The sequence below is a fragment of the Diplotaxodon limnothrissa genome, linkage group LG15 (assembly GCF_057381915.1).
Source record: "Diplotaxodon limnothrissa isolate DT_005_m linkage group LG15, D_limnothrissa_male_GT1.1, whole genome shotgun sequence".
In the NCBI taxonomy this organism is placed as follows: domain Eukaryota; kingdom Metazoa; phylum Chordata; class Actinopteri; order Cichliformes; family Cichlidae; genus Diplotaxodon; species Diplotaxodon limnothrissa.
The window spans coordinates 34,761,393-34,779,947 of NC_140610.1; the positions used below are offsets into that span (position 1 = coordinate 34,761,393).

The 18,555-nt window shown below is 40.1% G+C and overlaps 1 protein-coding gene and 1 pseudogene across 1 annotated transcript; one reads left to right on the plus strand and one right to left on the minus strand.

Annotated features, from left to right (window-relative positions):
* The first annotated feature begins 979 nt into the window (after positions 1 to 979).
* slc35f1 (solute carrier family 35 member F1) lies at positions 980 to 17,242 on the plus strand. Its single transcript, XM_085372567.1, has 8 exons — positions 980 to 1,068; positions 2,856 to 3,031; positions 5,888 to 6,015; positions 7,773 to 7,932; positions 8,175 to 8,331; positions 9,467 to 9,519; positions 10,981 to 11,135; positions 17,009 to 17,242. Exons 1-8 carry the CDS (start codon positions 980 to 982, stop codon positions 17,240 to 17,242), a joined length of 1,152 nt encoding a protein of 383 aa, XP_085228693.1.
* LOC146617842 (uncharacterized) lies at positions 15,130 to 16,607 on the minus strand (annotated as a pseudogene).
* Positions 17,243 to 18,555: the final 1,313 nt, after the last annotated feature.

An 18,555-nucleotide genomic window follows, 5' to 3' on the forward strand; every position in this document is an offset into this window, starting at 1 on the left:
TAAGACCATACAAGCCAGGTCTCCACGGCTCTACACTGTCCGTACATACATGTGCGGGGATCGGTAGTCGCCGGTGCCAGGCCGTTACAACGGTGAGGTCTATCCTGAGAACAGAACACGAGCAGCATGTAATGGCTGCCGCTAACAACTCACACACCCCCTAGGAGACTCCCATAGCTACTACAATAGTAGGGCAACCCCCCCTAGTGGTGCTATAACCCAAAAGGGTTGTTACAATAAGTAAGTAATTCGTTACTGTTACGTCTCCAAGAAAGTAATCCCATTACTTTAAAAAAGTAATCAGATTATGCATTACTGTCCCATCTCTGCTCATAATACACTGAAACCCTTAGTAACTCTCTAGGGTTACATTCAATATAGAAACAGCTTTAGTGAAGGTTACAAATGATCTTGTGGACTCATCTCTGCCTGTCATGCTAGACCTCTGTGCAGTGATCGAAAGTTGATCACATTTTATTACAGCGATTAGCGCCAGCTGTAGGCATTAAAAGGTACCGGGCTATACTTGTTTGAATCATTTAATAGATCTAATATGATCACGGAGATGGAGAGTCCTCTTCACACATTATGGAATTCCACAGGGTCCCATGTCAGGACCAATTCAGTTTACATTATACACGCTTCCCTTATTAGAAGGCATATTTTCATTACTATGCAGATAAAGAGCTCTGTCTGTCCACAAAGACGGATGACACACACCAATAACTTTTTAATAAATCTTAAAAGATTTATGCAGTTAGAGGTCAGCTCCTGGATGATCTCTAATTTTCTACTTCTAAATTCAGAAGTAGAAACAGCGTCGTTGCTTTTGTATCACCTGCGAAGTGCATTGCAACCTGTGCACTGCTGCCCGCGGGACGGAGACCAGTAGCTCCGCAGCTTCTCTGCCGACGCCCCTCCTTCTCCTCCGGTACTCCTCCGAGCACAATGCGCTGATATCCGCACGCTCGGTAAAAGAATGATTTCTTTTGTGTCGACAGTACAGGGTGTTCCCAGAGATACGGGCACCGCAAGCCTTTACCAGCGGATCAGAAAGGTCTTGACGAGGTAAGATGATCGTGATGGCGCTGAACAATTTACATTCACTCTGCGCTCCAAACACAGGCTCTCCATCACACCCGTCAGATTCTGCTGCATACTGAGCAACAGATGTCATCGTAGCATCGTGCAAAGAGCTGTGTGTGTGGAGGGTAAAGCATTCGAGAAGGAGCGTTAATACATTTATAATACATTTCGTTTTATGTTGGTGTCCAGGGCTAGACAAGTTGTGTTGGGTCGGTGTCTGCTGCCGTGCTGCGTTTATCTTTCCGCTAAATTGCTGCTGTCCAGTCCCCGTGTCTGCTAAAGCCTCCGTCACCTCTACTCATTGGCCTCACTCACTGCATCCTTCAAACTCCCTTTGTATTTGCCTACTACATGCCTACCAATACCAATATGTAGGACTGCTCGCTTCCATTTTCGAAACATCTCCAAAATTATAAATATCCCTGTTCACAGTGACGCTGAAAAACTAGTAGATGGATTTATTATTTTTAGGCATGATTACTGTAATTCGTTATTATTAGAATGTCCTAAAAAACTCCCTGGAAAGCCTTCAGTTAATCCAAAATGCTGCAGCGAGAGTACTGACAGGGACTAGAAAGAGAAAGCATATTTCTCCTATATTGGTGTCGTCTATTAGCTTAAACTAGCTCGAATTTATATGTGCAACACATCAACGTTTCAGCTGTGAAAACAACGTGACAAAGTGAAAGAGTCACTTGTAGTAACCTACAGAAAGGCTTAAGTTGATCCTTCTTTTGCAAGATGCGGAAAGTAATCGAATGGGTTCAATAGGTTCTTCCTTTTCTCATGTCCCACATCTCCACCAAGTTTAATCAACATCCTCTTGGTAATTATTGCACAAATAGTTATTTCTGTCTTGGTGGAGGAGGACCATTTCAGTTTTACATAGCTTTATGGTAAGTTCAATTCTAATTCTATTCTATTCTACTTCTAATTTTTAGCTGCCTTCCTTGTACTGTTTTGATTCATTCTCTGTCATTCCAACAGTGGACAACCTTATCAGACACAAACAGTAAGATATCAAGTGATGATCATTTTTGGTTTCCATGGCCGAGCAGCTACATTTAAGCATTACATCACTAAGTACAATATAAAGCATTGGATGCAGTGGTTGGTGTAAACTGGGTATTATGGTCTGGGGTTGTTTTTACAAGCTCCAGTGAAAGGAATTCTTGTTTGTTTCAAACAAACTATTTTGTCTGTTTTTGTCTATTTGTTTCTACCTCCCCACCTGTTGTATTTTTTTTTATTGTTTTGGTGTCTTGCCTGTCTTGCCTTAGACATCATTGTACTATTCCACATATAATGTAATGTCTGAAATAAAACAAAAACAAACAAACAAATAAACAGATAAAAGATTCACATGAACAAGAGGAGCCTATAGAGATTCTGTATAGCTGTTGTTGCAAAGGCAAAATGTGTTCGGCACCACCGTGCACTCAGATCACAATACTGACTGCAGGACAGGTTTTCTTTTTAAAAAAAGTTCACATACTTGTGAAGGCGGACAAGCGTATACTTTTGACAAAATATTGTGGGTCACTGTGTGCTTCTTGGTACATTCAAGTACTCCTGGTGGCCAAAAACGGTTATTGCATTAGTAAGTATGATTTCAGGTATTTAATTTTATAAGTCATCTCTTATGACAGAGAATGATGTAACAAGCAGAGAACGTTAGAGTATATTATTGCCTTATGATTATAATAATCCTTGCCATTCATGCTCAGTCATAAAACTGACTTTTTGTCCGTGTGTGCTGTCCTCCACAGGGACCTGCTGGTGACCTTGGCCCTGGGTCAGGTCCTGTCCTTGTTAATTTGCGCTTTAGGTCTGACAAGCAAATACCTGGCGAATGACTTTCACGCTAACACTCCAGTGTTTCAGAGCTTCCTCAACTACATCCTGCTGTTTCTGGTGTACACTACCACGTTGGCAGTCAAGCAAGGTAAAGCCACAAGCTAAGATGTGTGAGTGCATAAATCAATATCAATATTCTATCTAGCTATCTAATTATAATAAGAATGATAATAATGAAGATGAGGCAACTGTCTATGTCAATGAATACCAGGGTCTATACAGTCTTTTTTGTGTTGACTTTTAATTCATGTTCAGTTTGAGTACCATCAGGCCTGTTTTATGTTTTGTTTTTATGTTAATATTGTCACAGCCTGCGGAGACAGACTGTGTGGAGTGTGTGAGGAGGACCCAGGTGGAGACACAGATGAGGAACCAAAACTAAACTTGAACAAAAAGCAAGCCTTTATTTTGGGGCTGAAACTCACAAACATAAGACAAGGCAAAATGAGAGAAAACCGAAATTTACACTGGGCAAATTTTAACTATGACTTTAAACTATGATTCTCACTATGATTTTTAACAAGATAACTATGAAAACTGTGAGATGATGTGGGTAGCACAGACACAAGACACTGAAGTCAAGAAGACAGAGGGCTTAAATACACAAACGAGGAGATCAATGGAAGTGGAGACACATGAGGAAACAGCTGACTAGAATGAACCTAATGACACCATGGAACACAAGACCCCTTCAAAATACAACAGGAACTATAAATAGGACGCAGACGTGACATGAGCTTGACAACATGAACCACGCAGACATGAGACATGACAGACAGACACACTAACCAATATGGGAGACTTAAACACAGGGGTGGGACATAAGGGGAACGTGATAAGCCATGAACTTACACTGTAACCTAGGCATGACAGAATTTAACCAGATAAGCTGAAATGAAACTAGATTCGCAAATAAATACCAAAATGAAGAGCAGGGATCCAAGCACAGAACCTTGAGGCACATCTTGGTTAACTGGAGTAGACGTGTAACAGACTGAGTGGCTGTAGCTCAGGCGGTAGAGCAGGTCATCTGCTAATTGGTTGTTCAAACCCTCCAGTCTGAATCCTAAATATCCTTGGGCAAGATACTAACCCCAAGTTGCACTCCGATGCATCCACTGGAGTATGAATGTGTGCCAATGTTAGTTAGAAAGCACTTGTATAAAGTGCTTTCTAACTAACTGTCTGTGCAGTCAGCAAATATGCACTTTCATATTTGCTGACTGCAGGTTTCTCCAACTGTATATAGAGTAGAAAAGTGCTTTATGTCCATTTACTGTTCACAAACTATTGTGTGTTGGAGAGATAGGACTGAAAGCAAGAGAGTAAAGCACCGGTTAGTTAGATGAGAAACCGGTGTTGAAGGCTAGAGAAAGGTCCAGGAGGATGAGGATGCTGAGTTAGAGGTTAGTGGTCAGAGTCCACTCCAATAAGAGTGGACATTAGTTATTTTGATGAGAGCCACTCATTTAGCTTGGGAGTCACTTCACCGAGCGCTTCGATTACCACTGGGATCACTGTTACCTTCACCCTCCACATCTTCTTGAGCTCTTCGCTGAGCCCTTGTTACTTCTCAAGCTTCTCATGTTCCTTCATGCCTTCCTTCTGTATTGCTACATCTATCACTAAGGCCGTCTTCTTCTGCTTGTCCAACACTATGTCGGGTTGGTTAGCCACCACCATTTTGTCCGTCTGTATCTGGAAGCCCCTCGGTCATTCTCCACCACCCTTGGGGGAGTTTGCCATTTTGAACTTCCAGGCCATATTCGGCACAGATGTTTCTGTATACTATGCCGGCCACTTGGTTATGGTGTTCCATGTATGCCCTGTCTGCTAGCATCTTGCACCCTGCTGTTATGTGCTGGATTGTCTCGGGGACATCTTTACACAGTCTGCGCCTCGGGTCTTGCCTGGTGTGATAGACCCCAGCCTCTATGGATCTTGTGCTCAGAGCTTCTGACTACCTTCCCCTCTTTTTGTTATCATCTGACTACACTTCTCCAGTCTGAACTACATTCCGATGTCATTGCTGTATATCCTGGTGGTGTGGATCAGTGAATCGATGTCTTGTTCACTCTTGGCATACAGCTTAATGTCATCCATGTAGAGGAGGTGACTGACAACTGCTCCATTCCATAGTCGGTATCCATAGCCAGTGTTGTTAATGAACTCACTGAGGGGGTTCAGGCCTATGCAGAACAGCAGTGGGGACAGAGCATCTTCTTGGTACATCCTGCACTTGATGGCGACTTGTGCTATGACTTTGAAGTTGGCCTCTAGTGTTGTCTGCCACGTCCCCATTGAGTCCCTGATGAAGACTCTTAGGGTCCTGTTGATCTTTCACATTGATGTGAAAGACTCACTGTCACTTGTTGCAAACTTCTGTGTTGCAAGATCCTAACTTTATTTGATAATGACAAAGTTGTGGAAATGACTTTCATATTTGATCTTATGGTATAAACTACTTGCACAATTTTCACGAAATATAAACAGAAAATAATATTTTTGGCTGACTGACTAAATAGGACATTTGTAACTTTGTGTGTGTGTGTGTGTGTGTGTGTACACAATGTTTACATATATTTGTGGGGACCAAAAATTTGAATATTACTAAACTTGTGGGGACCAGTAGCCCTTATGGGGACAAAATGCCTGTCCCCAAGAGTTTGAAGTCTTTTTGACACTCAAAATGTGGTTTTAGTATCAGGGTTACAATACGTTTATGGTTAGGTTTAGGCTAAGCAGTTAGGGTTATCCTTCATTTGTGATGGTTAGGGTAAGATGCTAGGGAAAGCATTAGATGTCCCCACTAAGATATGAAAACACGATTTTGTGTGTGAGTGTGTGTGTGCACATGTGCTGTAATGGAGTGAATTCTTGTCCCTATGTTTGGAATACTGTTGTGAGATTCTTTCCTTTTGTCCCTTTCTATGTTTCTCACCAGGGGAAGGGAACTTGCTGGCCATTCTAATGCAGCGCTGGTGGAAATACATGATTCTGGGTGTCATAGACATTGAGGCCAACTATTTGGTCCTTAGGGCTTACCAGTACACTACACTGTCCAGTGTACAGGTTGGTATGTGTGAGTGCTTCTGTGCGTGTTTGCAGACATTACATCAAAGCCAGCTGTCCTCATAGTACCCATAGAGTTTTTGTGAAGTCTGACAAAATAATGTTGATGTTTATGGTACAAAGCTTGTTTGAGGTTTTTTTTTTTTTTTTTTTTTTAAATAAAAAAGCCCTTGAGTTCCATTATGGAAAATCAGTGAAGAATCAGGATACCTTGACTTCTGCTTCGCCAGTGTGGCATGGTGGTGCCATGCTAGGTGTTGCTGCATCAGAGCAAGCAGGTCCTTGGTTGGATATGTGGGATTTGCAGTTCAGAATTTAGTTACTCTGGCTTCCTCCCACATTTCAAAGAAATGCATGTCTTTGAATTTCAAAGACATGCATGTCTTTGAAATGTAATAAGTGAATTTAAATTAGCACAGGGTGCAAGGTATGTAAAGTGCTTAAAGTGTATAGAATAAAGTAGGGCTGGGTGATGAGAGGAAAATCTAATATCAAGATATTTTTTGGCCCTCTCATGATACACGATATATATTGCGATATGTTTACGCGACTCAGGAGGGGAAAGTGGTGCTCTACCTGCACTGTGTATAGTGCGAGTGGAGCACTGCCGACTTCAGTTGAATTCAATTTTATTTATACAGCACCAAATCACAACAACAGTTGCTTCAAGGTGCTTTATATTGTAAGGTAGATCCTACAATAATGCATACAGGGAAAAACCCAACAATCATATGACCTCCTATGAGCAAGCACTTTGGCGACAGTGAGAGGGAAAAACTCCCTTTTAACAGGAAGACACCTCCAGCAGAACCAGGCTCAGGGAGGGGCGGCCATCTGCCGAGACTGGTTCTGGAGAGGGAAAGAAGACAAGAAAAATCATATGCTGCGGAAGAGAGCCAGAGATAATAAAAGTATGATTCAATGATGGGTGATGTGAAGGAGATGTGAAGGAGAGTCCGTAGTTGGATACAGGAGGAACAATGCGGCTTTCATCCTGGTCGTGGAACACTGGACAAGCTGCTTTGTGGACTTGTGGAAGGCATTAGACTATGTCCCTGGTAGTGTCCTGTGGGAGGTGCTTCAGGAGTATGGGGTGTCATAAATGGAAACTTTAACGGCCTTTGAGCCTGTTACCAGCTTAGGTGGGTTGCCGAACTGGCGGTGAGGTGACAGTGAAGTTGGCCATAAATAGCCTCCATTGATTGTCCAGATCTAACTCTAGGTGCGCTGTCCAGTTGAGAGAATGGTAGGCCCGCCCCAAGGTGGTTACAGGAGGCAGGGATCCACACCAGCTACACCCACCTGCTCAAATGGACACTTCTCTGCTTAGGCTGCTGCTCCCACGACCCAGATCCGGATAAGCGGAAGAAGATGGATGGATGAATAATTATTCCTGCAGTCTTACTATTTATATTATATTCCTGCAGTTTGTGTGGGTCACCCACAATTTCATTGTACATCTACAATGACAATAAAGGGCTATTCTGTTCTATTCTATTTGATTATTAATCTTTGGGTCTCTTAAACATTAAATTGGTATCCTCTGACAGTGATGCGGATCTAATCTGCATTGACAGACCACTAGGAACTCTACTGAAATCACTTATTGCATTGTTTAGAATACACAGTAATGGAGCCACTAGTCAACAGTAACAAAAAGATAAGTCTGATTAGAATGAAACAACACTTCCGGTGTGAACGAAAAAGAAATCATCAACCTGTTTATTTTTTTCTCTGTGCACGATTCTTTCTCTCAGCTCTTAGACTGTTTTGTCATCCCAGTGGTATTGCTGCTGTCCTGGTTCTTTCTCCTAGTGAGATACAAGACTGTCCATTTTGTCGGGACAGGTCTATGTTTGCTTGGCATTGGCTGCATTGTAGGAGCTGACATTCTTCTTGGTGGACAGCAAGGCTTTGGCAAGTACCAAGTACACACTGTCAAGTACACATAAATACTTAAAAGATGACACTCAACAAATTTACATTTGATTGCAAGCAGCTCATCAAGGCACAGATCCACTGGTAATTTGATATGATAAAGAATGCATTATTGTGGCCCACTAAGGGTGCATGCATGTGTGGGTGCTGTGAGTTTGTTGGGGTCTCTTGGTCATTTGTGAGTGTTGATTCCTCCTCTCTTTCTTCCTGAATCTTTCCAGGAGAGCAGAAGCTGTTTGGGAATCTGCTAGTTCTGGGAGGAGCTATGCTGTACGGAATATCCAATGTATGCGAAGAGTTTATTGTAAAGAACTTGAGTCGTGTTGAATTCCTGGGCATGTTGGGACTATTTGGATCCTTCTTCAGTGGCATTCAGCTGTGAGTTTGTGTGGAGGAGAAACATGCTTCATAAATGCAAGTGGTCAAAATTTAATAAGTAACAAGCTAGGTATATTTAGCACAGTTTTGATGTAGTTTTCTTTAATTTCTAAATTTAAATTTAAATTTAATCAAATTTTAGACATATTGTACTTTTAACTGAACTATGTGTATTTTACAGCATTTGTTATTAGCCTTTAAGAGAATACATTTTACCTTTAAAAAATTAAGTATTAATGCATAATGATAACACAGGTACATTACAGGTACAAATGGTGAGAGGATGTAAGAACAACACTTTCTGAATGTAACTTATAGGTAGGCTCAGGTATTTTAGACAAATTTTCACCAGGAAATGAAATCTAAAACTTTGAGGCACATGGACTAGTTCTTATATAGAACTTCTTTTACTCCACCTGAGCACTCAAGCCAGTTTATACAACTTAACTTATTCACCCATTCACACAAGCACTTTTTTAATGTGTTTTCTAAGTAAGTGCTTTCTATCTAACATTCATACTCCAGTATATGCATTGGAGAGAGCAACTTGGGGTTAGCATCTTCCCAAGTATATATGGCATGCACAATAGAGCAGCCAGGAATCAAACCACCAAACCTTCCAGTTGGTATGCAGATTACCTGCTCTCCCTCCTGAGCTACAACCACCCCATTTATCTGCAATTTGAACCTTTACACAAAAAGCGAAACACCACTGAAAGTGTCTTTATGCATGCTCAATCATCCAGGTAAGGAAATCCCAAAAGGTTCATTCTGTTCATTTGAACATAGTGTTTTCAGTGGGAGAAACGTTTTGTCACTCATCCAAGTGACTTCTTCAGTCTCTGCTGACTGCAGGTTTCTCCAACTGTATAATGAGTACATTTGTATAATGACTGAAACTAGCACCACTGGCAAACAATGGGCCATGAGGTCAGTTTCTTGATCATTAATATGCAAATTGTTATGTTACGTCCAGATGAACAGAATCAACTTTTTTGGGACCACTGAAAGTGGTTTTGGCCATACTAAACTAGAATAAACATTCTTTGTCCACTGTGCACCAAGACCCTAAAGGAACTCTGGTTCTGTAAAAATAAGCCAGTGCTATTAAATCTCTGTGTATGCTTTGTTGCAGGGCTATCATGGAACACAAAGAGCTTCTAAGAGTATCCTGGAACTGGCAGATAGGTGACTCTGAACACACACACACACACACACACACACACACACACACACACACACACACACACACACACACACACACTGTGTGTGTGTGTTAGTTGTGTGTGTGTGTGTTAGTTGACCCTCGGATACAGGTGGAACAATGCAGTTTTCGTCCTGGTCATGGAACACTGGACCAGCTCTTTATCCTCTTGAGGATACTCGAGGGTGCATGGGAGTTTGCCCAACCAGTCTACATGTGTTTTGTGGACTTGGAGAAGGCATTCGACCATGTACCTCGGGATGTCCTGCGGGGAGTGCTCCGGGAGTATGGGGTGTCTGGCCCATTGCTACGGGCCATTCAGTCCTTATACGACCGCTTTCGAAGAGCTTGGTCCGCATAGCCAGCAATAAGTCGGACTTGTTCCTGGTGGGTGATGGGCTCCGCCAGGGCTGCCCTTTGTCACCGATTCTGTTCACTATTTTTATGGACAGCTCATCACTTAGGAAAACATGGGAAACCATCACTCAAGGATAAAAAGTCAAAGCATTTGTTTCTCAAACTTTATCAGACTTTCTCAAGCTTTCTCACAAATAAGACTTCAAAGATTTGCACGCTCTTCAGCTCCCTTCTGTAAGTGACAGAGTCAGAGATGGAACCAGTGTGCTTTATCAAGGGATGGGCTTCTGAGAAGAAATTTTCAAGCTACATGCTTGCATTATAAGGTAGCCCTCTCTAGTGGCTGCTGCCAGTCACACAAGATGGCATTTTGATGGTAGGTACATCAGCCATAAAAGAGGAGGCAAAACACCCTGAAACCTCTCATTCTCAGATCTGCTCACATGGATCTTGGTCAAAGTGGCAGGAATCACATTCAAGTTAGTTCAATTCAACTGTATATGTGTATAGAGACTATTTACAAAAGTCCCTTAAGGCACTTCATTTTAAGATAAAGACCACATAGTATTGGAATCAGACAACCCCCTATGAGCAAGCACTTAGAGACTCTGTGAAGAAAAAACTCCCTTGTAATAGAAAGAAACCTCTAGTAGAATCAGGCTAGAATTTAAATATAGATCACATTGAGGCACCTGTTGTTGTGATTTGGTTCAATATAAATACAACTGAACTAAAATGAAAAATATTGGAGAAGTACCCTGTTCACTTACAAAAAGACACAAAATGTGTTAGGAAATCCCATAAAAGTTTTTTGCCTTGGTTTGTCTGGAGAAAAGGGCTTGTGACTATGCCTCAGTATGTAAAAAATGTTGGTACACAAATGTGTTTTTCTGCATCTCTACAGTGTAGGTTGGGAATGAAGAGTTAGCAATAACTCATAGCATGATCCATAAGATCACAATAACCACTTTTATGGTAAATGGTACATAGACTGGTTCTTATATAGAGTTTCTCTACTGTATTTGAGCACTTTATAATGAAATAAAAGTAAATCCTATTAAAAACGATACCTCTTTGTGTGTTCACAGGTCTTCTTTATGTTGGTTTCAGTGCCTTCATGTTTGGCCTTTACAGCTTCATGCCTGTTGTGATGAAGAGGACTAGTGCCACCTCAGTCAATCTGTCTCTGCTCACAGCTGACCTTTACAGTCTCTTCTGTGGCCTCTTTCTCTTTCACTACAAGGTAATCAACTGCCAGGAATCATTTATGTGATGATGTGCAGTTTAAAAGATATATATATAAGAGTAAAGCACTATTTAGTTTGACTAGACTAATTGATTTAGTTGATTAAAACTAAAATAACTGAACTGCATTGTGGTATAAATGATGTACACTGTTGTGACTTATGAAAATGCTAATGATACTTGTGGCACTTAGAAATATTTTTTTGCTCATAAAAAGTGATATAAAGTTAAGAATGGATGAGGTGAACACAAAAAGGCAAGAGCTATGCTGGCAGGCAGGTGGCACAGGTCTGATGGTGGAGGGTGAGTGGGTTGGTGACATGGGCAGCAGGACATTCACACAGGCTCCAGAAGTAATACAAGGAAAACGGAGTTTATCTTTACTGTATTCGGTGATGCTATAATGAGAAATGTATCTTCAAAGCTGAGAACTTGAGATGTGTTGTAAAAATTTGTCAAAGCATATTTTAAAATGCCACCTAAGAGTTTAAACTGAGCAGATTTTCTGGAAACTGTTTTCTTACAACCTTAGAAAAAAAAAAAAAATAATTTTTATAGTAAATTTTTATCGGAAGTCTCGTAACTGACGGTCTTTATGCCACATTTATTTACGTTGTAGCTTAGTTGTAGCATATAAGAAACTATCAATAGCTTAGTTGCCATTAACCATGTCCACTAGAAGGGAAAACGGGTAATCCCAAAACTGGGAGCTGAAATGCTTAAATAATGCCTTTAGAGAGTTTATTTGTCAGATGATTGTTTTAGCACAGTATAGGGGGTAAAATAAGTATTGAACGCTTCATCTATGTTCTTAGTAAATATATTTTTAATGGTGCTATTGACATGAAATATCACTAGATGTCGGTAACAACCCATACAATCCACACATGAAAAGAAGTCAAGACATTGTATATGACCTCAAAAACGCCATCCCAACACCGAAGTTTGGAGGTGGGAACCTCATGATGTGGGGCTGTTTTTCAGCATAGAGCACTGGTATGCTTCATGTAATTGAAGAAAACATGTACTGAGACGATCATGATAAAAAGCTGCTGCCATCTACCAGGATGATGATGATAAAATGAAGGTGGATGTATAAGCAAGAGAATGATCGCAAATACACAAAGTGTGGAGCATGAAATTGTCTAAAATGTCTTGGTATGCTGAACTATTAAGAGTTCCTGGGAACTAAGGGGCTAAGCTCACTTCCTGAAAAACACCCCCACACCATATTTCAATTCAATTCAATCTTATTTATATAGCACCAAATCACAACAGCAGTTGCCTCGAGGTGCTTAATATTTTAAAGTAAAGACCCTACAATAATGTAGAGAAAATCCCAACAATCAGATGACCTCCTATGAGCAAGCACTTTGGTGGCAGTGGAAAGAAAAGCTTTTAACCTCCAGAAAGAAACTTCCACCAGAAGCAAGCTTAGGAAGGTCATCTGCTGCAACTTATAGAGGTGAGAAAGACGGGACAAAAAAATGCTGTGGAAGGGAGAAAGAGATGAATAATAATGCTTAATTAAATGCAGAGTGGTGTATAAACACATAGTGAGTGACAAGGGTTGAGAGAAGGAGAAATACTGGGCCTATGGCGCAATCACTAAGGGAGGATTCAGGGATACCTGGTCCAGCCCTAACTATAAGCTTTGTCAAAAAGGAAAGTCTTTAGCCTAATCTTAAGTTAGAGATAGTGTCTGTCTTCCAAATCCAAGCTGGGAGGTAGTTTCATAGAAGAGGGGCCTGAAAGAAGGCTCTGCCTCCCATTCTACGTTTAAATACCCTAGGAACAACAAGTAAGTTTCCAGTGTGAGAGTGATTGGGGCTGTTGGGGTGATATGGTACTATGAGGTACCTAAGGTATTTAAGATAACATGAGGTCTGATTTTGGTCAAAATCTTTTGACTTATTTGAGCTACACTGCCAGTCAATTTGTCCAGTTTGTTATTGAAAATTATCCAGTTTAATGTCTGATTGAACTCTGAAAGGAAAGCACAGTACAAATAAGTATTCTAAACTGTTGACTCGTCAAAGTAGCCACCCTTGCAGATATAACAGCTGAACACACCTGTGGCATTCTTTCTACAATACAATCAAATATTTGTCAGAAAGTTCTTCCCATATCTGTTTTTTTTGTTTTGTTTTTTTTTCAAGTTTTCAAGTCAAGTTGGCTTTATTGTCACTTCAACCATATACAGTTAGTACACAGTGAATCGAAACAACGTTCCTCCAGGACCAAGCTGCTACATGCAACATAAATTTACAACATAAATAAACAGAAAACACTAAACTAGCTAACTAAGAGGCCTAGTTAGCTGGCTAGCAGAGACAAGACAGACTGACCTAACATGAATTACAACATAAATTAACAAAAACTATCTAAGGAAGACTGTTGCACAAGTTCCCATAAATGTGTGGCACTTGTAGGTTACTTTGCTTTCACTCTTTTGTCCACCTTGATGGGGTTTAAGTCTGGAGACTGTGCTGGCCATTCCATGTTTTCAAGCTTACCATCTTGTTCTTTTTTCTGTTGTGGTTTATCAGTTGTGGCTTTGGGTCTGTCAGACCTCTTCCTGTCAGAGTGTTCAGAGTGAAAGGTTGGAACAGCTGTAGGAATTAGTATGAACAGCTTTCAAGGCTTGATGAGCCTCTATTGCTGCAGAACAGCTTTAAATTGTTAACCCATTTTGTGTTCCCTGAAAAAGGCATTTTTGTATAATTCTGAAATAAACATTATCTTTCAGTTTTTGGTAACCTTACCTTTTTTAACCTCTGGCAGTTCACCACTTACCCATTCATTAGACTTGAACGACTTGAATTGTAAGAAATAACTGGAAAAATTGGGGTGTTCTGAACCTTTTGACCTGTAGTGTACCTTACTAAGTACTGATGTACTAAAGAGAGGACATCCTATGCTTTCCATTGATATGTCATGTGTTTTTTGGTGGGTACTTTTAGTTCCCCAGAGGAAGGAAAACACAAAAAAAAAAATTCAATGGGAAGATTCTACTAGTTATTACTAGTTAATGTTAAAGCTCAACAGAGCTAAGTTATCTTTTTCAGAGGAGCCAGAGTATCCAGGGTCATACTGACCAAAGATGTAACATTATTAACGAGATAATCGACCACTGTGGGAGTAGAATTTAGCTAGCTGCTCTCTGTGTTGGTATATAACATTGAAGAGAACGGTGGAGGAATTCTTTCCGTACTTACCAGACTTTCAAAAAGACATCTACTCTGATATTCCCCTACTGCTGTGTAATCCATTAATCTAAATTTAAATGTTATTAGGAAATGATCAGACAAGAAAGGGTTTTCTGGAAACACTTTTAAACGTAAAGTTTCTATGCAATATATTAAAACAAGATCTAGAGTGTGATTAAAGTGGTGGTGGGTTCTTTTAAATTTTGAGAGAAGCCAATTGAGTCTAATAACAGATTAAATGCAATGTTTATGCTGTTATTTTCAGCATCTACATGGTTGTTAAAATCACCCACAATATAATTATTTTATCTGAACTGAAAACTAAATCAGTAAGGGCTAGGGTGGACAATAGATAACAAATAAAACTGTTTTTTGAGTTTTCCAGTTAGGGTGAAGAAGGCTAAGCATCAGGCTTTTAAATGAATTAAAACTCTGTCTGGGTCTTTGGTTGATTAATAAGCAGGAGTGGAATATTGCGGCTGCTGCTCCTCCTCCTCGTCTTGTGCTTTGAGGATTCTGAGCTAGTATAACTCAGGGGTGTTGATTCATTTGACCAGTTTTCTGTAACGCAGGGTACATCAATATGCTGATCAATTATTAAATTGTTTTCTAGCCTGGGCTCAGAAAGACAGACCTAATGCTTAATGATCCACATTTAACAGTTTTACTCGTTGGTGCAGTTATAGATACTAAATTGGTCTTTCTTTGTGATTTGTTTATGTTTAAGTTGTCTTTTGCTGAGTTTTGGTTTGTTTTTTGTTGGACTGGGAGCAGATACAGTCTCTAAGGGGATGGGTTTTTGGGGAGATAACGGGAGGAGAGAAGCTGCATAGAGGCTTTTAGCACTGCAACTCTGCTTCCTGGTCCCAGCTCTGGATAGTCATCTTTTGGGGGCTTTAATACATTTCTAGAAATGAGAGCTGCTCCATCCAAAGTGGGATGGATGCTGTCTTCCATGCTAAGATCAGGTTTTCCCCTGAAAGTTTCCCAATTATCTATAAAGCTCACATCATTTTTTGGACACCACTCAGACAGCCAGCAATTTAAGGAAAATATGTGACTAAACATGTCATTCCTGGTTCGACTGAGGAGGGGACGAGAGAAAACTACATCTACGTCTGACATTGTTTTGGTAAAGTTACACACTGGTTCAACATTAATTTTACTGACCTCCAATTGATGTATCTAGGTTTTAATTGCTGCTGATGTGAATTAGAATTTTACCAAATCTGTTTATCTTTAGCCAGCAATTTCAGGGTTCATTGAATGTCCCTGCTCTGGCCTTTGGAAGACATGGTGTTTGTAACGACACGTTTCTCAAAACAGAATGACCCAAACCAGAGTTTGTTCCTTGGCGGGTGTGCCACAGAGTGGGGAAAAATTTTAGATGTGAATGGTTGGTGTACTAGGGGTTTCTGTGTAGGACTACTTGGACTAAGGTGCAGGAGGGACAGTTGAAGACACTGTACTGCTAGTAAGTTGGCTAAAAGCTAAGCTAATGTAATGAATCCCTAAAGACACGGTGAATGAATACTGTAAATATAATTAGCCAGTTATTCAACAAAGAGTGTGCTTTGAATAAAGCTTTGGGACACTAGGAAATAAGTCATTTTCCAACAGTTTTTACTTAAATGGGCTACACAGATAAGCTACACCATTGTGTAACAGGAACAGGAAGTGATGCTGTTCCCAACACTGGACCAACACCGAGTGAGAATGCCACCACCCTCGACCAAACCTTGGCACAGTACAGTCAGATCTTTCTCCTGGTAACCACCAACCCAAATTCATCTATCCGATTGCCAGATAGAAAAGCGAGATTCGTCACTCCAGAGAAAATGCCTTCACTCCAGAGAACAAGCCTTCCTTTCACTGCCTGCACTGAAGTCCAGTTGTCCAGCATGCTTTACACGACTGCATGCAGGTTTTGCATTGCGTTTGGTGGTGTAAGGCTGGATGCAGCTGCACAGGAATCTGTCCTTGAGCTAATCTGAAGATCACATGAAGTTTGGAGGTCTGTAGTGATTGACTGTGCAGAATTTGGTGACCTCTGCTCACTATATGCATCAGCATCTGCTGACACCACCAATTTGTGAATAAGTTACCGTCTTCCCCAGTCACTTCCAAGTTGTTATAATACCACTTACACTTGACTTTGGAATATTTAGTAGCAAGGAGATTTCAGAACTAGACTTGTCGCATAGGTAGCATCCTACCATGGCACCACACTGGAATTCACCGAGTTCCTGAGAGTGACCCATTCTCTCACAAATGTTTGTAGAAGCAGTGGCCATGAAAGCACCGTAAGTGGGACACTTGAATTTGGTGATTTGGATTGGTGAGTGAATACTTTTGGCAATATAGTGTTAATACCAGCAGCAGAGATCTCACTTTGACACTGCCTTCTTGGATAATACTGATTCCCTACATTTTCTACCATGCACTATCAAATAAAGACAAATATAATAGATTTTTATGAGACTTTAAATAAGATTTAAATAAAAGACAAGTCAGGACAACCAATCCCGATGAACTGTTATTAATCAGCATTATCCTAAAAGAAATGTGCATCTTTACATTAGTTTTAGAATAGGTTGAAAATAAAATATTGCATGTATGCATATATTGAACGTCACATGATAGCTCTGTCTCTGTGTTTCAGTTCTCGGGTCTCTATCTGTTGTCATTCTTCATTATTATCTTGGGCCTGGTTTTTTACTCCTCCTCGTCAACCTATGTGGTCCAGGACCCACGAGTCTACAAGCAATTCAGAAACAAAGACAATCAAACACCATATGAACCACCTCCACTTTGCCCTAGAGTCTTGGAGCCCACTGTCATCTACACTACCCTGAGCCCTGAGCAAGGAGACGAGTTTCCTGTTAAAGTAGCCTAAGAACTGGGACAGAGTTAAGTGCATTAGCCTGATAAACTTGTGAGTCAGGTGCAACCCCCAGGTTTCCCTTGTATACAAATGAATAGTGCTAGGCTTTGCCCAATCTGGTAAGCAGGATAGCTGGGATCACCCAGGTAAGTCATGGTATTCATTTTATGGTCTGAATGGAGAAATGTCTCCATGCTCATAAACACAAATTCATTTAGCTACATATTGTATGTACTGAGAAATGACTGACCAGAATGTAATTTAAACACATAGCAATGTGAGTTGAGTTCTGGTCATCAAAGACTGTGCATAGAGTATAGTAGCTGTATATGATGATGTAAAGAGATGGTATTGTAATTTTTATGTTATCACGTATTTCTTCTAATATTTGCAAGAGGATATTGTATGGATGTAAACTATCGTCTGCCCAATATTGCTCTTATTTCAAAGAAAGAAGTTCAATAAATTTACAAAAATAAGTGCACATTGTATATAATAAGAAGGATTCTCTGTAGGATCTGATTGTTTGCAGGCTGAAAGAAGGATAACTATATTCTAATGCCCTGTTTTCCACAGTGTAAGTATTAGTGAGGCGTGAAAGAGATTTCAAATTCAGTGTTATATTTGTCATAGGCCCTAGAATGTTGAATTCAGGATCCAGCAGATGTTTGTGAGGTACATTTTGGTTTTTCAAGAGATGCATTCAGAGGAGTCATGTATCATCTGGACTGCTGTTACAGCTGTATGCTGTTTTGAAAAATACAGGTCATTGTTCAAAATGTTTTTGTTGGTTGCTTTGAAAAAAAAATGTACAGTACATACAGTGAGATCAACCTTAACTGAGTTTTATTTATCGGACACGGTTTTTATGTATAAATAATTGTATGCAATTGGAACATAAAAAACGAAGGTTGACAAAACATAACTTAATTGCGTGCAACCAATGTACATTTTTTTTATGTTAATCCCACAGGTAATTTTTTTCAGTGTACTCTAGTGGTGTACATGACAGATGATTCATTTCAAATAATAAAATATAAAAGATGTCCATTTGTTGGTGTTCATAATTCTATTTTTCACATCCCAAATTTCCTAAAAATAATTAGAAAACCATTTCTGAAATGCACTTACTCAGTAGAAACAATAATACAGACATAATACTGCTGAATACTGACTGACATTTTTAACAATATGTTGCGTTACTACTGAGTCACTCATATTAAATGAAACCCATTGTGGAGGAGGGTGTTTCTTCTTCACTCACTATGTGTTAATAGACCTCTCTGCATTGAATCATACCTGTTATTAATCTCTGGCTCTCTTCC

Excerpts from the sequence above, each read along its gene's own strand:
- slc35f1 (XM_085372567.1), top strand. The coding sequence starts at position 980 with ATGATTTCTTTTGTGTCGACAGTACAGGGTGTTCCCAGAGATACGGGC. Across the intron at positions 3,032-5,887 it reads CACGTTGGCAGTCAAGCAAG|GGGAAGGGAACTTGCTGGCC; the intron begins GTAAAGCCACAA and ends GTTTCTCACCAG. Across the intron at positions 9,520-10,980 it reads ATCCTGGAACTGGCAGATAG|GTCTTCTTTATGTTGGTTTC; the intron begins GTGACTCTGAAC and ends GTGTGTTCACAG.